This window comes from Podarcis erhardii (assembly GCF_964252035.2).
Source record: "Podarcis erhardii genome assembly, chromosome: 7".
NCBI lineage: Eukaryota > Metazoa > Chordata > Lepidosauria > Squamata > Lacertidae > Podarcis > Podarcis erhardii.
The window spans coordinates 16,421,443-16,443,133 of record NC_138511.1 but is presented as its reverse complement, the minus strand read 5'-3'; the positions used below and the strand labels follow the sequence as shown (position 1 = coordinate 16,443,133).

Sequence of the window (21,691 nt, the reverse complement as noted above, 5' to 3'; positions counted from 1 at the left end):
ATGCCTCTGAACACCAGTTGCTGGAAACCTCAGGAGGGGAAAGAGAGCTCAAATCCTGCTTGCAGGTTTCCCAGAAGAGGCATCTGGTTGGCCACTGTAAGAACAGGATGCTAGACTAGTCCATAGGCTGGATCCATCAGGCTCTTCTCAGGTTCTTATGCCTTCCCTCTTGAACACCTGGTCATCTGTAGGTTGTGGTGTGTGTTTGTGCATTTTAAAAGCAAAAACCACTTTGCTAAGCACACCGTGGCTCCACACCTTTCCCCTGCCATCTGCCTGGGGGCTGCACACTCTGTGAACTGGCACAATGAAAGCCTCGAACTTTGCCAGGCCTCGTTAATGGAAAACATTCCTTGCAGCCAAAAAGGTGGGCTGATCTCTCTGCCAAAGCGTTGTTGGAAGAGGACGGCAGGTGTGCCAAGGGTGGGCGAGAAGGAGCAATGATCTCTGGCCATCTGGATGCTCCAGAAGCATCAAGGCTGGCGTTTGACACACCTGATGTTGAGGGCGAGGAGGAAGGGAGAGGAATACCCGGCCGAGCTTCTGAGGATGTGAGTTCAAGCAGATCTAGGCTGCAAAACCAGAGAGGCTTTCAGGCTAGTTCAGCTGTCTGCAGGTATTGGGGGACATCCGATAAAGCTGAACGTTGGAAGATTCAGGATAGTTAAAAGGAAGTCCTTCTTCATGCAGTGCAGATGCGGGTTGGTGCTGTGGTCTAAACCACTAAGCCTCGGGCTTGCTGATCAGAAGGTCAGCGGTTCAAATCCCCATGACAGAGTGAGCTCTCGTTGCTCTGTCCCAGCTCCTGCCAACCTAGCAGTTCGAAAGCACATTGGTGCAAGTAGATAAATAGGTACCTCTGTGGCGGGAAGGTAAATGGCATTTTCGTGCACTCTGGTTTCCATCACGGTGTTCCATTGTGCCACAAGTGGTTTCGTCATGCTGGCCACATGCCCTGGAAAGCTGTCTGTGGACAAACACTGGCTCCCTTGGCTTGAAAGTGAGATTCACACCACAACCCCATAGTCGACTTTGACTGGACTTAACCATCCAGGGGTCCTTTACCTTTACCTTTCACCTGGTTAAACTATGGAACAAACTCACACAGGAGGCAGTGATGGCAACCAGGTTGAATGCCTTTAAAAGAGGATTAGACAAATTCACAGAGGAGAAAGCTATCAGTGGCTGCTGTCCGAGGTGCTAGGCTTCTGAATACCAATTGCTGGAAACCACAGAAGGGGAGAGTGCTCTTGTGCTTGGGTTCTGTCTAGGGCAGGGGTCAGCAACATGCGGCCCATGGGCTGGATGCGGCCCACAAAGACCGTTTTACCAGCCCACAAGTTGCCTCCAAACCGAACGGCCCGCTTGGCAAGTACCACCACATGCTGCGCTAAACCGGCGCAGCGCGGCATGGGGACTTGCCAAGCGGTGCCAGAAATTGTGTCTACGCACACGCAGATACTGAAAATCACTTCTGGGTATGCCCAGAAGTGGAAAATCATGCCTGCGCAGGCACAATTTTTGGCATCTGGGCATGTGCAGACACGATTTCCGGTGTCACGCTGCAGCAGCCCAGCCCACAGACGATCTCCATGGGAGCGATCTGGCCCATGGCTGGTAAGCCTTGCTGACCCCTGGTCTAGGGGTTTCCCACAACCATCTGGGGGCCCACTGGGAGAACAGGATGCCAGACTAGATGGGCTACTGGCTTGATCCAGGAGGCCCTCCTTATATGTGGCGCCTACCCTTTGAATTTCCCTTCTCCTGGTAAATATTAGACAGTCTGTTGTCATTTCAGCACCTAACAAAGACCTTCCTCATTTGGGGTGGGGGACACAAAAACCTTTTAAGTTGAGATCTTCCTGGTCGACATCTGTACTGAATTCTTTTTCAACTATTTTATCGCTTGTTGTTTGCTGCCCTGGGCTCTTTTGGAAGGAAAGGTGGGTGTAGAGATTTGACAAAGAAATAAATAGCACTAGGCAAATTCATAGAGGGCAAGGCTGTCAATGGCTGCTGGTGGTGACAGATGTGTGCTACTTGCAGTATCAGAAGCAGTATTTCTATTTCATCTTACTAGATTTACAACCTACTGTCCACTTCCTTGGTTCCCAACTCTGATAGCCTTGAAGCATTTTGAATGCTCCACTAGATATCACAAACTCACTGGCCGCTTACGGGAATGGGATGCTGGTAAGGTGCTCTGGTCCAGCATCTTCTTCACAGGGGCCACCTGGAAACCTGTAGGAAACCCTCAAGCCCAAGAGCCCTCTCCCGTGCTGCAGCTTCCAGCAACTGATATCCAGAAACTTTACTGTCTTCGTCCATAGAGGCAAACCATAGCCAGGATGACTAGTAGGGCTGGGCGATATATCAGTATATCATGCAAAACCATTTTGAAGTCCATATCATGATATCGGTTTCATAACTTTTGACCTGGCAATATATCGTGAATCATGCATGATTTTGTGTGTGGTTGTGTGTGTGAACGCTATGCAAAAAAATCACGATGCGGGAAAAACCACGAATCCAGACAATGCCTCTCCATCGCTCCATCCTTTTTTTTCTTTTGCCAATTAATTTTTATTCATTTTTCAAATTTATAACACATCCAAACCAAATCAGAATTTGCGTAAACCAAATTTTCTTCAAAAACTGGCTTCCACTTCTCAGATATATTCAAATTCATTCCCTTTTGCATGCTGCTTATTTTGCAGATTTATCTCTAATTAACATCCATTTCCTAGCAAATCACTCATCCTTCAGCTGTCCCTTTACCAACTCCTGCATATAGATACAACAAAATTACATAGCTCCATCCTTGTTTCAGGCATTGTGATATATCACTATCCCGTGATGTATCATTGGTGATATATCACAATGTTAAAAACCAGACATCACTCATCACTAGTAGTAACCACTGATAGCTTTATTCTGACTGATCCTCCTTCTGATCCATGGAGGCTCCTCAGCCCAATATATCTGAAGGAATGTCTCCCCCCCCCCACCATCGTTCAGCCTGGACACTGAGGTCCAGCTCTTCTGGTGGTTCCCTCCCTGTGAGAAGTGAGGTTACAGAGAACCAGGCAGAGGGCCTTCTTGGTAGTGGCGCCTGCCCTGTGGAATGCCCTCCCATCAGATGTCAAGGAAATAAACAACAACAGTGGTACCTTGGGTTAAGAACTTAATTTGTTATGGAGGTCCATTCTTAACCTGAAACTGTTCTTAACCTGAAGCACCACTTTAGCTAATGGGGCCTCCTGCTGTCGCCTCGCAATTTCTGTTCTCATTCTGAAGCAAAGTTCTTAACCCAAGGTACTATTTCTGGGTTAGCAGAGTCTGTAACCTGAAGCATCTGTAACCTGAAGCCTCTGTAACCCAAGGTACCACTGTACCTGACTTTTAGAAGACATTTGAAGGCAGCCCTGTTTAGGGTGGTGTAGTGGTTAAGAGCGGTAGTCTCGTAATCTGGGGAACCGGGTTCACATCTCCGCACCTCCACATGCAGCTGCTGGGTGACCTTGGGCCAGTCACACTTCTCTGAAGTCTCTCAGCCCCACTCACCTCACAGAGTGTTTGTTGTGGGGGAGGAAGGGAAAGGAGAATGTTAGCCGCTTTGAGACTCCTTAGGGTAGTGATAAAGCGGGATATCAAATCCAAACTCTTCTTCTTCTTCTTAATGTGTGATGTTTTGTTGTGTTTTCAATATTCTGTTGGGAGCCGCCCAGAGTGGCTGAGGAAACCCAGCCAGATGGGTGTGGTATAAATAATAAATGATGATGATGATGAATACTTAAACACATGAAAGTCTTTTTGGATCAGGCCAGTGTCCCAGCTAGTCTAGCATCCTGTTTTCACAGTGGCTAACCAGATGCCCCAATGGTTAGCCTCCAAGCACAACAGCTCTCTCCCTTCCTGTGGTTTCCAGCAACTGGTATTCAGAACCGTTTACTGCCTCTAACTGTAGAGGCAGAGCACAACCATCATGACCAGTAGCCACTAATGCTGTGTGTGTTTGTTTGTGTGTGTGTGTGTGTGTGTGTGTTGATCTGGTCTTCCTTTCTGGAAAACACATGTCACTCAAGTATAATTGGATAGACTGGGAGGGGGATTAAGAGCTTTCTGTTCAAAGGCAGGCAGCATCAATTGGAGCCCGTTATTGACTCTGATAGAGATCAGGAGGCTGTTATTCAATTGTCTCGCCTCCTTCCCACCTCTGAAAGAAATTCTCTCTCCTCCTTTTTAGTTAAGCCCCTTCTTTTTTCTGAAGTCTCTGGCAATTTCCAGTCTTTCCGAGTGCCAAAGATGCCTCCTGCAATCAAAGGAATATCTCTATGTGCTCTTGTGTGTGTGCATGCGCTGTGCTTTTTAAACACAAGTCCCATATCTTCCCTGACCAAGAGAGAACTGTAGCTTTAGAAAGGTGAACCTGGAAGGTCTCTCTGCGTGGGAAGAAACCCTCCAAAGCCCATACTGGGAAATGGAAAGCAGCCTAAAATGTGGTGCTCTTGAAATGCTCTCCTTACTTCCTCCAACTCCTCGTTGCTCTTCAGCTCCTGGCTCGGCATGCCAAGTCGAATCTGACAGCCAATTTTTACAGCTGAATTGAAACGGAAAGACGGGAAGACCCGGGAGAGCATGGAAAAAGACTCAGTAAAAAGTGAGTTTCCCGCCCACCCCCCTTTAAAATGAAGCCTGTTTTGTTTTGTCTTTTTTTAAAAAAAAAAAAAAACAACACCCACCACAAACCTTTTTAAAATGGCTATCCTGCAATAGGAAGCTGCTCTTTGGTCCGTTTGGCTCAGTATGGTACTGTTTACACTGGCTGGCAGAGGCTCTCAAGTAGCTCCGTCCGTAGAGCATAGAATCATAGAATAGTAGAGTTGGAAGGTACCCCATGGGTCATCTAGTCCAATGCCCTGCAATGCAGGAATCTCATCTAGACCTCTGCTTAAAAACCTCCAAGGAAGGAGAGCCCACAACCTCCCAAAGGAGCCCACTCCACTGTCAAACAGCTCTTACAGTCAGAGTTCTTCCTGAGGTTTAGTCGGAATCTCCTTTCCCATAACTTGAAGCCATTGGTTCGAGTCCTACCCTCTGGAGCAGGAGAAAACAAACTGGCTCCATCCTCCATGTGACACCCCTTGAGAGATAGATAGATAGACAGATAGATAGATAAAAGTAATTTTTATTTGATTTTACAAATATAGAATTATGACAATCCAAATTACATATCCATATTTAGAGATATCTTCGAATCTCTGGACTTCCCACCTTCCCCTCCGTGAGTCCTATTGTATACCTTCTCAACTGGATATTTCATAATCCATATCTTATATCTCTCCACATTGTCCATAATATTTGCTACATTACAAGCGTTATTAGAATCTTACAAATGTTTTCATCAGCTTACAGTAGTCTCCTAGATAAATTATAAATTTTCCCCATTGTTTAGTGAAGATTTGATCCTCTTGGTTCCTGAGCTTTTCTGGTTAGTTTTGATATTTTGGCATAGTCCAACAGCTTGGTTTGCCCATTCCTCTCTTGTCAGGACGTTGTCTTCTTTCCATCTCTGGGCTAGTAGCTTCCATGTGGCTGTTGTCCCATAAAACATATGGAAAAAAACTTTCTGAGAGTAAGAGCTGTTCGACAGTGGAATGGTCTCCCTCGGGAGGTGGTGGACTCTCCTTCCTTGGAGGTTTACAAGCAGAGGTTGGATGACCATCTGTCAGGGATGCTGTAGCTGAGTTTCCTGAATTGCAGGGGGTTGGACTAGATGACCCATGGACCCCTTCCAACCCATGGTTCTATGATTATATGAATCTAGCCAAGCAAAAGCACTTGAGGCTAATGAGAGTGTGTTCGGGAGAGAGTCCCAAGGGCCAAATGTAGAGGCCTGGGAGCCACATTCATCCCCTGGGGCTGAGGTTAGGACATCCCTGACTTTATCAAGGTCTATATCTGACCCTAGGGGTGTGGGTGGTGCTGTGGGTTAAACCAAAGAGCCTAGGACTTGCCGATCGGAAGGTTGGTGGTTCAAATCCCCACGACGGGGTGAGCTCTGGTTGTTCGGTCCCTGCTCCTGCCAGCCTAGCAGTTCGAAAGCACGAAGTGCAAGTAGATAAATAGGTACTGCTCCGGTGTAAACAGCGTTTCCGTGTGCTGCTCTGGTTTGCCAGAAGCGGCTTAGTCATGCTGGCCACATGACCTGGAAGCTGTCTGCAGACAAATGCCGGCTCCCTCGGCCAATAAAGTGAGATGAGCGCCGAAACCCCAGAGTCGGTCATGACTGGACCTAATGGTCAGGGGTCCCTTTACCTTTACTTTTATATCTGACCCTATAAGTTCATCCTCTCTCTCTCTTAATTTTTATTAAATTGTTCTAATTTACATTTCAAAATATTCATTTAAACAACATTAAATTAATGACTTTCCTTCTTCTCTTTCTGTGCTTCATTTTGCATACCATACATCCCTGCATATTTTATATAAACTAAACCGTTCAGTATTCCATTATTGCATCCATCAAAACTTATTTACTCTGTTGAATTTATCTTAATGCTACCAGCGTTTTCAAATGTACAGAATTTTCACCTATATATTCAATAAACATTTTCCCGTCTTCTTTAAACGTATGTTCTTCTTGTTCTCTTTTTCTATAAGTCCGCATGTTGCGCGTATTCTGCAACTTAAGTTGCTATTCTACTTTGGTTGGGACCTCACTTGTTTTCCATTTTGAGGATAACAAAACACAGGGCGCAGTAGTGGCATACATAAATAATCTTTTTTAACACCTGGGAATTTCCCTCTGAATTTTTCCCAACAGAAAGGACTCTGGGTGTGTGTGTGTTTTTGGAACGTGCTTTTAAACATTTTTTTCAGTTCATTATATATCATTTCCCAATACTCTTTTACAAGTCCGCCACATACAAAAGAACGTTCTCTCCACCTCTTTACATCCCCAGCAATTATCTGATTTGAACTTATACATTTTAACAAGTCTACTCAGAGTTGAATACCATCTATAAATCATTTCCAGGTAGTTCTTCTTCAAGGAATAACATGCTGTTAAATCGCTCTTCCAAAGTTTCCCCCAGAGATTCAAATCTGTATTATGTCCTGTGTCTATGGCAGGGGTAGGCAACCGAAGGCCCGGGGGCCAGATGCGGCCCAACCGCCTTCTCAATCTGGCCCGCGGATGGTCTGGGAATCAGTGTGTTTTTACATGGGTAGAATGTGTCCTTTTATTTAAAATGCATCTCTGGGTTATTTGTGGGGCATAGGAATTCGTTCATTATTTTTTTCAAAATATGGGACGCGGGTGGCGCTGTGGGTTAAACCACAGAGCCTAGGACTTGCCAATCAGAAGGTCAGCAGTTCGAATCCCCACGACGGGGTGAGCTCCCGTTCCTCGGTCCCTGCTCCTGCTCCTGCCAACCTAGCAGTTCAATAGCATGTCAAAGTGCAAGTAGATAAATAGGTACTGCTCCGGCGGGATGGTAAACGGTGTTTCCGTGCGCTGCTCTGGTTCACCAGAAGTGGTGTAGTCATGCTCTCTCAGCCAATAAAGTGAGATGAGCACTGCAACCCCAGAGTCGGCCACGACTGGACCTAATGGTCAGGGGTCCCTTTACCTTTACCTAGTCCAGCCCACCACATGGTCTGAGGGATGGTGGACCTGCCCCCTGCTGAAAAAGTTTGCTGACCCATCTGGTCTATGGTATTGGTCTCTCTCTCTCTCTCTCTCTCTCTCTCTCTCACACACACACACACACACACCCCTCCAGGGCCAAGTTGGGACCTGCATCTGTTACCTGCCTTTCTCCATTTGTGTACCCTTCATAACAGGTAGCTTGAAGGCTGCTTCTCCTCTGTCCTTTCCTCTGTCCTTTCCCTGCCTTTCCTTCATTCTTTGAAGGGAGCCGCGATCTTTAATGTGTTGTGTTTTCTGCCTCCCTCTCCCCCCCCCACTTCCGCCTCCCCAATTGTCAACAACCTGCCCGGGACACTTAGGGAGACAGACTTTCCTCTGTATCAGACCTGGCAGCGTTCAATGACAGCTAAGGAGCAAGATCATCAGCAGGTGAACGCTTTATTCCCAGACGATCCACTTAGAGCAAAGATAAGATGTTCGCTCCTCCGAAATTTGATGCCTTCCATGTACAGAACCGATTCCTCAGTTAAGCCAGCTGCCAGTTAGCCTAGGAGTTCGTTAACTCACTTCCTCCCAACTATGTACTGTGGAAGTAGGTCTGTCACAAGCATTTTGATCTTGAATGGTGGAGGGTTCTGTGAAGGCGGGGGTGGAAGAGAGGCTTTTCCCTCCCTTTAATTAAATTAAAGGACTAAAATTTTAAAATTAAAGGACTAAAATTTTAAAAAGAGGGAAAGGATTTGCTGAAATGGATAATTGATCTAGAATACAAAAAAGGGAGGTGTGAGGAGGTCAAGGAAACAAGCTAATGAAAGAATAGAAAAGAGATATGATGCTTTTTCTTTTTTAAAATTTTTTGTTATTGTGTAATGGGTTTTATTTTTCTGTTCTTTTTTCTTCTTTTTTATATTGTGGTGTGTTGCTTGGTTTTTGTTTAATGTGGTATGTTCATTTTTTCTTTTTGTAATTTTTGAAACTTTAATAAATATCATTTAAAAGAGAGAGAGAGAGGCTTTTCCCTCCCAAGGGCCACAAACCCTTGGGGAGACAATCCTTTGAGGATTCAGTGGAATCCTAGAATTGTAAATTGGAAGGGACCTCGAGGATCATCTAGTCCAACCCCGTATGATGCAGGAATATGCACTTGCCTCATACAGGGACCGAACCAGTAATCTTGTTGTTATCGGCACCATGCTCTAACCAACTCAGCCACCGAGGGACAGCTGCAAAAGATTAACCCCTGGCATCTTCGTTTATTTATTTTTTTATACTTTTTGAGTTTCCGCAATTCACTAATTTTACGATCATTTTAACATTTCCAAACTTGACATCCTCCCCCCTCTTTCTGCGGTTCCTTAAATTTATTTTTAATATCTTCGGCATATCCAAATGAACTTGCACATTTATTCATCTTCTTTAAATATATAGTCTTCTGAAGCTGCAGGTTATTACGAAAATCTTGCCAATGTTTTTATCTGTTTGCAATTTATCTGTAAATATTCAATAAACCATTTCCGTTCTTTTATTTTAAAAAATGTTATCTTGATTTCTTATTCTCCCGGTATGTTTTGCCATTTCTGCATATTCCATAGGTTTTTGTATGCATTCTTCCTTTGCTGGGACTTCTTTCTATATTTGGGTGAGTAACATTCTTGCCGCTGTGGTCGCATACATGAATAAGTTTCTATACAGTTTAGGTAGTTCTGTCCCTATAATTCCCAAAAGAAAAGCTTCTGGGGTTTTTTGTTTGTTTTTAAACAAAGGTTATTTTAAACATCCTTTTCATTTCATTATATATCATTTCCCTGGCATCTTCAGATAAGTCTGGGAATATATCCAGTCTGGAATACTGGAAAGCTGCTGCCAGAGAATGTAGACAATACGTAAACCAGGCAAAGGCAAACTTGGCCCTCCAGATGTTTTGGAACTACAACACCCATCATCCCTAGCTAACAGGACCTGTGGTCAGGGATGATGGGAACTGTAGTCCCAAAAACCTCTGGAGGGCCAAGTTTGCCTATGCCTGATGTAAACAGATGGGAGATGCTCAGATTCCTGTATTGCAGAGGGTTGGAATGGATGATCCTTGGGGGGGGGTGTCCCTTCAAACTCTGCAGTTCTATGATTCTTTGACCAGTGTCTGACTTGGTATAAAGTTGGGGGAAGGTGGACTTGAATGTCCCCCAAGTTCCCTTTCAATGGTGTGATTTCTGGTGCTTACTGGCACCTTGACCCAGTGGGAAGGCCTGGGGTCACCAAGACCTCAGCCACAAAATTGAATTTTCCAATCAGGCGTGTTTTGCTCAGGGAAGCTATCCTCCTCCCCCTCCTCCCTCCTTTTCCTTTTTTTAAAAAATATTTTTATTAACAATTTCATTTTTTTTTAATAATAATATTTATTGAGTTTTACAGAAAAAAGGTTCACAAAAACAAAACAGAAATGAAAATACATATACACACATAAAAAAGCAAAACCAAAACTTAAAAAGAAAATTTAAGAAAAGAAAAATCCCTTTTTCAAATATCATAACATTCATTAACTTATTTTCCTGACTTCCTCACATCTCCCTTTTTTGTATCCCATTTAAAAATTTAGACAGCAAATTCATATCTTCTTAATTTTACCCTTAGTTAATTATCCTCACGAATTTTAACTTCTAATCATATTGCTAGGACCCCTTCATTTCATTCCAACATCACACGCATTCAGAAATTTTACAATGTTTCTGTAGATACATCCTAAATTTCTTCCAGTCTTCCTCCACCGACTCTTCTCCCTGATCCCGGATTCTGCCAATCATTTCCGCCATTTCCATATATTCCATCAATTGCATCTGCCATTTATTAACAATTTCAACATACAAACTATCAAAACATATCATATTTGTTATGTACTGAAGTTCTCACCCTGGGCCAGCAGGGGAATACTGTAGATAGTTATGCAAATGAAGGATCGAAAGTGACGTTCAGTGATTGGATAGTTTTAGAAAGTTGCAACAGTTACATTGTTCTAGAGCTCTATATAAGCAGGCTGACTGAGCTCCTCAGTTCAGTTCTGTTCCAGCTTACAAATAAAGAGCTGCTTTGGAATAATTGCTGTGTTCGCCCACAACTTAATAATATTCATTATTTTTTTCCCTTCCCCCCTTCAAACCCTCCCCCGCAAGACTTCCTTCAGCTCCTCTCTCTGATTTCTCAGCACATATTATTCTCTCTATTTTATAAAATTGTACATATCCTTACGTTCTCTATCTATCTATCATGTTATCAGACCAATAAATGAGTGCATGTTTATTCAAACCTTTCCAATGAGTCCAGTTCATTTTGCTGTCTTTTTAGATAATTTGTTAAAAGCTCCCATTCTTCCTTAAAGTTACAGTTGTCCTTTCCCCGCAGTTTGTATGTCAATTTAGCCAGTTCTGCATAACTCATCAATTTTTCTTGCCACTGTTCTTTCGCTGGGATTTCCTCATTCTTCCATCCTTGTGCTATCAAGACTCTTGCCGCTGTCGAAGCATACATAAATAAGTTCTTTATTTTTCTTGGCAGGTCTTGTCCTAGAATCCCTAACAGAAATGCTTCTGTTTTTTGTTTTTTTTAACTCCTTTTCCAGCCTAATGCCTGTTTTTTTTTCCTCCCTGGCATGGCGCAGGCTTTTACTCAGCGAAGCGAGTTAATGTTTTAATGCTTTCCCCCTGTTCTTGCTTGGCTGATGCCCCTAGCAAGAAGCACGAAGCTAGAATCCTCCGCTTGAGATCAGACAACATTCTCATTTCCAACCTCTTTTTCTCTCCTTCCCCTAAAACACACACCTGCCTAACCTCCTTGACTGTTTTGGGTATAAGAGAGATAGAAGGAGGAAATCCATCCATTTGCTTTCCTGATTCTTCCTCAGGAGCCGTAGCAGCCTCAAAACCTCCTCTTTCTCTTTGGGTTTCCCCCCTGATCCCTTCCAGAGCTCAGGTATTGTTGTTGTTTAGTCGTTTAGTTGTGTCCGACTCTTCGTGACCCCATGGACCAGAGCACGCCAGGCACTCCTGTCTTCCACTGCCTCCAACAGTTTGGTGAAACTCATGTTCGTAGCTTCGAGAACACTGTCCAACCATCTCGTCCTCTGTCGTCCCCTTCTCCTTGTGACCTCCATCTTTCCCAACATCAGGGTATTTTCCAGGGAGTCTTCTCTTCTCATGAGGTGGCCAAAGTATTGGAGCCTCAGCTTCAGGATCTGTCCTTCCAGTGAGCACTCAGGGCTGATTTCCTTAGGTTTGATCTTCTTGCAGTCCATGGGACTCTCAAGAGTCTCCTCCAGCACCAGAATTCAAAAGCATCAATTCTTCAGCGATCAGCCTTCTTTATGGTCCAGCTCTCACTTCTATACATCACTACTGGGAAAAACATGGCTGAGACCGGGAAAGGGGCGTGGCTCAGCTGGAGAACAGCTGCTTTGCATGCAGAAGGTCCCTGGTTTGCTTCCAAGACATTAAAAAAAAGACTTAATTTTTCAGCAGTCTACTTAACGCCAAGGTAAGTTCGATCCCCATACGGGACAGCTCCATATTCCCTGCATTGCAGGGGGTTGGACTAGATGGTAGGGACGCAGGCGGCGCTGTAGTCTAAACCACCGAGCCTTGGGCTTGCCGATCAGAAGGTTGGCAATTCGAATCCCCATGATGGGGTGAGCTCCCTTTGCTCTGTCCCAGCTCCTGCCAACCTAGCAGTTCGAAAGCACACCACTACAAGTAGAAAAATAGGTATCATTGTGGTGGGAAAGCAAACGGTGTTTTCATGCGCTCTGGTTTCCGTCACGGTGTCCCGTTGCGCCAGAAGCGGTTTAGTCCTGCTAGCCACATGACCCAGAAAGCTGTCTGTGGACAAACTCTGGCTATCCTTGACCTGAAAGCAAAATGAGCACTGCAACCCCATAGTCTCCTTTGACTGGACTTAACCATCCAGGGGTCCTTTACCTTTACCTTACCAGATGGTCATATGGGTCCCTTCCAACACTACAATTATTTGATTCTATGTTCTACCTAGATGCGGGTGGCGCTGTGGGTTAAACCACAGAGCCTAGGACTTACCAATCAGAAGGTCAGTGGTTCGAATCCCCGTGAGGGGGTGAGCTCCCGTTGCTCGGTCCCTGCTCCTGCCAACCTAGTAGTTCGAAAGCACATCAAAAGTACAAGTAGATAAATAGGTACCACTCCGGCGGGAAGGTAAACGGCGTTTCCGTGCGCTGCTCTGGTTTGCCAGAAGCGGCTTAGTCATGCTGGCCACATGACCCGGAAGCTGTACGCCGGCTCCCTCGGCCAATAAAGCGAGATGAGCGCTGCAACCCCAGAGTTGGCCATGACTGAACCTAATGGTCAGGGGTCCCTTTACCTTTATGTTCTACCTTGAAGACAGGAGTGCCTGGCGTGCTCTGGTCCATGGGGTCACGAAGAGTCAGACACAACTAAACGACTAAACAACAACATGTTCTCCCTTGGCTGTCTGGGGTGGTCTGGTCCTGGGAGGAATCAGAAGTTGGGAGAGCTGCTGCTGCTGCTGCTGCTGCTACTGCTACTGCTACTACACTTAGGTCCTGCTTTCAGGCTCTCCATTCAGGGGCTTGTGGCTGGTCACTGTTAAAATAGGATACTAGACTAGAAGGGCCTTTGACCAGCTGCAGCCCTCTTCTTACAATCTTATGGGTATCAGAGAGGGAGGACTATTGCCTTCATACCCTGCATGTGGGCTTCTGAGGGGGGACGACTTTTCTGATCGGCCACTGGACTAAATGACCCAGCAGGGTTGTCCCTATGACGGAGGAGAAATCCATTTTTTAAAAAAAGGATTTAGTGTATACATGGAATTTGGTGGTTCTGACGCAATTGATGTTTGCCCACATTGGACCATTTCTTTCTTCTGTCTGAGCTACTGTGCGTTTTTGCTTCTGGAAAGCCCTACTAACAAAATTACAAGCAAAAAGGAAAAAAGCCTATAAAAAGAGTCAAGCTCCATGCAGCACCATATTTCTGCAGCATAATTTTATAAATATTAATGCATAGGTGTTTTTACATGGCTGTGTGCACTGCCAATGATTCAGATAATGTGTGAGAATTGGTCATATTTTCAGCGGAACTGGTGGAAATTGTTTTTATCTATATAATTGTTATATATACACCCACACCCCTACCTGTGTGTTTTTATTGTATTGTGAAATTGCTTTGAGATGCTCTCTATAGGAAGCAATTCAGAGTTGAAATAAATACATAACTCACTTCTCATTGAGCTCAAGGAATGAGCTGGGCATCAGGGGGGGAGAGAGAGAGAGAGAGAGAGAGAGAGAGAGAGAATGAGAGAGAGAAACCCATTTGACACTGGGATCTTCAGGCTTGTATGCTGTGTTGGCCTTGCTCAGAGTAGACCCACTGAAATTCATGGACCATAGTTATATCAAGGGATGGGGGCAAATTTGATTTGGTGTGCATTTAAAGGCAAACCAAATCCAGTCCACACTTTCCAAAATGATATGAGATCCAGAATAGGCATTCTTCAAAATCCACACATTTCTGAATTTTGCAATGCAGTTCTCCAACGAAGCAATGTCTACAAAACTGAGAATCTTTGGGGGCAAAGTGTCTGTTTAAATGCATATATTAGTGAAATGAAGATGCAAATATGTGCTCTTTTAATGCAATTAGTTTGCTAAAAGAAAAAGAAAAGAAAAAGGTGTCATGCAAAAATTGCATATGAATGTGTATATGGTGGATTTTCATGAGGATTTTGAAACAAAAATTTCACAAACTGCTAACAGCCTGTATAGCTCAGTTGGTTAGAGCGTGGTGCTGATAATGTCAAGGCTGCAGGTTCAATCCCTGTACAACTGCATATTCCTGCATGGCAGGGGGTTGGATCTGATTATTCCATCTGTACAATTCTAGGATTCTATGATGTGGAAATACAGGGAGCTAAATTCATGATTTGGGAAACGAGGAACTGAAATGGACAGATTCACTCATCCCTAGCTGTGTATGTTAATTTCAATGGGTCTGCTCTAAGTAGGGTTGGAACCTCAAGCTTTGAAATAATTCCGCCTGCCCCAATGAGGCCACCAGTTGTTGGAAAGCACAGGAAGTTATCATGCTATTATCCTGCTCCGGTCAATGTTGCTAGTTTCCTATTAGATGTCTGGTCATCAACTGTGAGAAAAGGTTATTGGACCAGGGAGGCCATTGGTCTGATCTAGCCGGGCTCTTCACACACACACTTTTTTAAAATTAATTTTTCTGTTTTACAATTTAAAATACTCATTTTACATCCTTAAGATTGGATGAACTCATGGAGGAAAGGGCTGTTGATGGCTACTAGCCAGGATTGCAATCCTCTATGCTTCTGGATACCAGTTGCTGGAAACCACAGGAAGGAAGAGTGCTCTTGAACTCAGGTTCTGCTTGCAGATATCCCATAATGGTCATCTGCTTGGCCACTGTGAGAACGGGATGCTGGACTAGGTGGGCCATTGGCTGGATCCAGCAGGCTGCTCTTATGTTCTTATGCCAGGCTTCCTCACTTTGGGGTTTTCTTCTTCTCTCTTTTCTTCTCTTCTCTCTTTTAAATATGACCTTTATTCAATTTTCTGTTCTACAATTTCAGATAAACACTTTACATACTTAAGGTATCAGTGACTCCCCTTCTCTTTCCATGGTTCATTTTACATATGAATCCCTGCATATTTTACAAAAACTGTACCAATCAGTATTCCATTATTGCATCCATCAAAATTTATTTATCTTAATGCTGCCAGTGTTTTCAGCCGTACACAATTATTTCCCATATATTTAACTAATGTTTTCCAACACATGTTCTTCTGGCTCTCTTATTCTGTATGTTAAGTCTGCAAGTTGTACATATTCTGTCAGGTTACCGTATTTTTCGCTCTATAGGATGCACCCGACCATAGGACGCACCTTGTTTTAGAGGGGGAGAACAAGAAAAAAAAAAATTATCCCCCTCTCTGCTCAGCGCCCCTTCAGCGAAGCGGCAGGAGAAACAGAGCCCCTTCCATTTCTCCTCCCACTTGGCTGAAGGGGCGCTGCGCAGCTCTCCCTCTCTGCTGAAGCCAGGAGAGTCTTGCTCTCTTGGCTTCAGCAAAAGGAACCCAAAACCTTTGGAGCGCAGCGGGAACTAGCGCTGCGCTCCGAAGGCTTCAGGCGGCTATCCCCAATACTCTTTCACGCTTTTACAGGTCCACCACATATGAAAGAACGTTCCCTCAACCTCTTTGCATCTCCAGTACTTATCTGATTTAGTCTTGTACATCTTAGCAAGAGCAAGGCTCTTTTTAGGTTCTTATGATGTTGTTTGCCTGGAGCTCTATCAAAAGACCTCACAATGATCCCTTGCAATGCATCAGCTGGGTCTCAAGCAAATGTCTAAGAAATTTCTTGAGCATAATTCTTTCAGAAGTCTCACTAGGCCAGCAGCATTCAGCTGCTGAACTTGAATGCCGCACTTGTGATTTTACAAAACAGAAGCATCCTCTTCAGTAGTAAACACTTCAGCTAGGTAGGGCATGGTGCTGCCGCTGCTACTAGAAAGCTTACATGAACCCTATGAGATGTGCATCTCCATCCCAAGAAGGCTGGCAGATGCTTCTCCCTGTCTGGCAAGGAGTCATCCATCTTTCGTTACCAGCTGGAACGGAAGAGTTGTTGTTGTTTATTTAATGACATTTGGGAATCTCTTCTCGTAAAGTATTTCAAAAGCAATTTCACAATAAATGCATCAGCCATGGGGGGAGAGGGAACAAGTACATATAAGAAAAACAATCCTAACTTTTCTGCTAAGAAACCCAATTAAAAATACTTTTATATGTAAAACACCCACAAAACTTCATGCCACACGTATTTAATCTATGGAACAGTGGCAATGATGGCCACCGTTTCAGATGGCTTGAAATCCACCTTGGCGACAACAAAATGAATTGGACTCCTTGGAAGGTTTTGAATAAACATACACAAATTTATTGATTGTTAACATAGTAAAGGTAAAGGGACCCCTGACCATTAGGTCCAGTCGTGACTGACTATGGGGTTGCGGCGCTCATCTCGCTTTATTGGCTGAGGGAACCGGCGTACAGCTTCCGGGTCATGTGGCCAGCATGACTAAGCCGCTTCTGGCGAACCAGAGCAGTGCATGGAAACGCCGTTTACCTTCCCGCCGGAGTGGTACCTATTAATCTACTTGCACTTTGAGGTGCTTTCGAACTGCTAGGTTGGCAGGAGCTGGGACCGAGCAATGGTAGCCCGCCCCATCACGGGGATTCGAACCGCCGACCTTCTGATCGGCAAGCCCTAGGCTCCGTGGTTTAACCCACAGCACCACCCATGTCCCTGTTAACATAGTAGATAGATAATATAAGGATTTATACAATTCTACAGTATGCAGAGAACAATATGAGTTGAGAAATCAGAGAGAGGAGCTGAGGGGAGTCTTGGGGGGGAGGGTTTGATGGGGAGGTGGGGGGAAATGGGAGGAAATAATGAATATCAGATGTTCTGATATTTTGATATGTTGAAATTCTTAATAAAAAAATTATAAAAAAGAAGAAACAGATCCGCCTTGGCAGGTAGCTCCATTGGTAGAGCATGAGACTTTTCATCTCAAGGTCAGGGGTTCTAGCCTCATCTCGGGCAAAAGATTCCTGCACTTTGGGGGGGTTGGACTAGATGATCCTCAGGGTCCCTTCCAACTCTACAATGCTATGATATTCTATGAAATGTGGATTAGACAAATTCATAGGCAGAAGCCTATCAAGGGATAGTAGCCTGGCTATGCTCTGGATCCATAGTTGGAAGCAATAATGCTTCTGAATATCATTTGCTGGAAACCACAGGAGGGGAGATGACTCTTGTGCTTGGGTGCTCTTTGCAGGTTTCCCATTGGGGCATCTGGCAGGCCACTGTCAGAACAGGATGCTGGACTAGATGAGCCATTGGCCTGATCCAGCCGTGAACAACTTGACTGGCTTTAAAAGAGAATTAATCTGAAAGACACTTTCTCTAGGGAGTGGTGGAGCTCTATTACACTCACAAATGGTCCAGAAAGATGCCTATATAATGAGAAGTTCTAAATAGATGAAGAGAACATGGACACATTTTGTTAGACACCTGCAGTTCTATTGACTGATTGCATTCGAATTGTAGCATTGTAGATTTGGAAAGGGACCCCAAGAGTTATCTAGTCCAGCCCCCTGCAATGCAGGAATCACAGCATCTGAATCTGAAGCGAGTGTCTCTGGAGCAGGGTTGGAGAGCTCAGAACTGGCCAGAAGCACGTTGACGTTAGCAAATGCACAATTGTAAAATACAGAATAATAACTAGTTAGAATCAATTAATTAAAATATATTGGAGCACATTTAGAACCAGCATAATTAAAGGCCTTTCTGGATAGGAAGGTCTCTGCCTGTCTATGGAAAGATAGCAAAGAGTCATTCAATGTAACCTCTCTCAGGAGGGAATCCCATGATATGGGTGCAGCCACAGAAGAGTCTCTCTCTCTCTCTCTCTCCCTCTCTCCCTCCCTCCCTCTCCCTCTCTCCCTCCCTCCCTCCCTCCTTCCTTCCCTTCCTTCCTTCTGTCTCTCTCCTTCCTTCCTTCCTTCCTTCCTTCCTTCCTTCCTTCCTTCCTTCCTTCTCTCTCTCTCTCTCTCTCCTTCCTTCCTTCCTTCCTTCCTTCCTTCCTTCCTTCCTTCCTTCTCTCTCTCTCTCTCTCCCCTTCCTTCCTTCCTTCCTTCCTTCTCTCTCTCTCTCTCTCTCTCTCTCCCCCCTTCCTTCCTTCCTTCCTTCCTTCCTTCCTTCCTTCCTTCCTTCCTTCTCTCTCTCTCTCTCTCTCTCTCCCTCCTTCCTTCCTTCCTTCCTTCCTTCTCTCTCTCTCTCTCTCTCTCTCTCTCTCTCTCTCTCTCTCTCTCCCTCCCTCCTTCCTTCCTTCCTTCCTTCTCTCTCTCTCTCTCTCTCCCCCTCACCAACTGTGCCTCTCATGCTGAGAGGACCAAGGCAAGGTGCTCACTTGAGGATCTCAGCACTCAGACAGATTTGCAGAAGGATATACGATCTTTCAGGCAGCATGGATAATAACGATAGTTATTAGTAATAATGGATGTAGATAGGGTATATAGGATAAAGGACAACTGAGAAAATGGGGAAAGAGGTGGAAGGGACAGAGAAGCAGGGAAAGGGGTGGAATTTTTCTCTCTGTGTGGCTTTCTTTTCTCTGGGAGGTTGTAGAGATGGGGGGGAGCAGTGAAAGCTCAATCTTCTGGATTTTCTACAGCTGGTGTGCCACCCCCTCCTCAGACCCAGTTGCCTTCCAGGTCTGCACAAATAATTTCTCTTAGCGTGTGTGCGCACGTGTAAGATGCTTTTCCCTGGCTCTGCAGAGCCTTAAAAACAACTAATGAAGCAATTATTCCAATCAGTCTGGGAAATTGCAACAAGGCTGCAGGGATGATGACTTAGTCAATTTTGCCAGCGAAGAGGAGGAGGAGGAGGAGGAGGAGGAGGAGGAGGAGGAGGGGTGGGTGAGTGGGTGGGTTTATTTAAAGTCTCCAAGGACTCAAGCGCCTGCAAGGCCAGGAGGGGTTGTGAACAGTCACGGTGCTGCTTTTCGGGTAGAGATGGGGGAGGAGTTTATCCAGGCCACTCATAATAATGATAATAATAATAATAATAATTTTATTTATACCCCGCCCTCCCTGGCCAAAACCAAGCTCAGAGCGGCTAACATCAGATATATAACATATTAACATAAAATCAGGCGATCAGTTAAAATGCATCCTAAAATCAGATCAGAATCAAAGTGAAATCCAATCAGATGGCAACCCACAGATTAGGGCTGGGGACCTTAAATGCTCACCAGCCTAACTGTTTGTACTGATCTTATATGAGCCTGTGAGAAAAGTTGGAGAGCCACTTTCATACAAGTTCTTATAAGGAGAGAGGGGGAGTCAGACTGGACCCTAACCAAAGGACTGGCGGAAAGCTCCATCTTTGAAATATACTCAGAGTCGCAAAGTGATTTCATGCTCTTTATTCAGCTCATAGTGGTGAGGAGGAATGAATGAAAGTCCCCTCAAAGTATCTGCCTTATATACATTATTTACACAATGGGCTGCACATGATTGGCTAATTCCGGAATTGTACTGTAAACCAATCAGGTTGTGGATTCACTTCAATCTGGAGCATGATTGGGTGGTTCCTGCCAACCAATCATACTGCTGCATTGTTCTAGGACCAATCAGACTGCTGCATTCTGAATCCTATTGTTCTAGGACCAATCAGACTGCTGCCTTTTGGAGCCTATTGTTCTAGGACCAATCAGACTGCTGCAGTTTGGATCCTATTCGACTCAGTACATAACACCCCTCCCCTCTAAGTTCCAGTCCTGCCCGGGAGGTCGCATTCATAGTCCTCAAGGTACGCTGGCGGCCTACGTGTGCGTTGCGGCCTGGGGTGTTCCCTGGTCCGGGGTTCTGGTTCTGGCTCGTGTTCCAAGGATGCTGGCTGTGATGGGGCTGTTTGGTCTGGCGCAACCGGCTCGCTCAGTCGTGGTTCTGGTTCCGGTGTCCTTTCGGCCTCCCGGGACCTCTCTGTATTTACTGGTTCTGCCTCTCCTGCTGGCCCCTGCTGCTCTATGGGCCTCACTGCCCCACTGTTCCCCTGGGACTCCTCTGACCTGTCCTCCTCCTCCTGGTTTTCTCCCGGGAATCGTCGCCGTATCTGGTCACAGTGGCGGCGCCAGCATTGCCCCCCATCCGTTAGCACCTCGTACGACACGGGGCCAGTGACCCTGGTGACTGTGGCGGGTACCCATGCAGGGCCTGCCCCAAAATTCTTTGCGTACACTGGGTCCTGGGCCTCGAAGGTCCGGGGGTTCCTGCCTTCCCCCACCCCTACCTCATCCTGAGCTCTATCGGGGTGAAGGCGGTCCAATCTGATTGCAAGGCGCCGACCCATTAGTAGTTCAGCGGGGCTCCGGCCAGTCGTTGAGCTGGGGGTGCTGTGCTGTGCTAGAAGGAATGTGGCAAGGCGGTACTCCCAATCCCCTTGCGTCATGCGGCGAAGGGTGTCCTTGGTGGTCCGCACCATGCGTTCTGCTTGGCCATTGGTGGCAGGGTGGAATGGCGCCGAACGGATGTGGCGGATGGCGTTCTGCGCTGTGAAGGTTTGGAATTCTCCTGACGTAAATGCAGTCCCGTTGTCTGAGACGAGAGTGTCAGGGAGCCCGTGCGTTGCAAACAGCCTGCGTAGTACCCGGATGGCTGCGGATGTAGAAGTGGATGGTACCAGTGCGACTTCCAGCCATTTGGTGTAGGAGTCCACCACTATGAAGAATGTTTTCCCCTGAAAGGGGCCAGCGAAGTCCACATGCAGGCGTGACCATGGTGCTCGGGCAGACTCCCAGGACTGGACTGGGGCCCTTGGGGGATCTGGGCGGGATTCTTGGCAGGCCTGGCAGTGTTTGACCCAGGCCTCTATCTCTCCGTCGATCCCCGGCCACCACACATAACTCCTGGCAAGGGCCTTCATTCTTACTACCCCTGGGTGTGTCTCGTGTAGGGCTGTGAGGACCCTTTTGCGGAGGGGCTGGGGAACAACGACCCTGCTTCCCCATAACAGGCACCCCTTGTGGGCCGACAGTTCATGTTTGCGGGTTGTGTAGCTGGCGAATTCTGGCCCGGGGCTGCTGCTGGGCCATCCCCTCCACACCCAGTCCAGGACCCGGGAGATGACCCTATCTTTCTTGGAATGGTGTGCAACTTCTTGTGCCTGAATGGGGCGGTCGGGAAGCAGCTCCAGGCTCATAACCTCTTGTGCAGGTGCCGGGTCGGGGCCTGTTTCTGGTAGTGGTAGCCTGCTGAGGGCGTCCGCATGGCCCATCGCCTTCCCAGGGCGGTGAATCAGTGCATACTGGTAGCTGGCAAGGAAAATTGACCACCTGAGGACACGAGGAGACAGCACTTGGGGGGTCTGCTTTTCGGGGGCAAACAAGCCAAGC

The 21,691-nt window shown here is 45.9% G+C and overlaps 1 protein-coding gene across 3 annotated transcripts in view; it reads left to right on the top strand.

Annotated features, from left to right (window-relative positions):
* The window catches only part of DISP3 (dispatched RND transporter family member 3), a 103,233-nt gene that overhangs the window by 12,435 nt on the left and 69,107 nt on the right, over window positions 1–21,691 (top strand). Inside the window, exon 1 of one of the 3 annotated variants that reach the window (XM_081870762.1) lies at window positions 8,002–8,083. The exons of the other annotated variants lie outside the window; for them this stretch is intronic. Within the exon in view, the coding sequence (XP_081726888.1) occupies window positions 8,054–8,083 (30 nt within the window). The 5' untranslated portion in view covers window positions 8,002–8,053. Of the gene's footprint in view, window positions 1–8,001; window positions 8,084–21,691 lie in introns of those variants that run through there. 3 annotated transcript variants of the gene reach the window in all.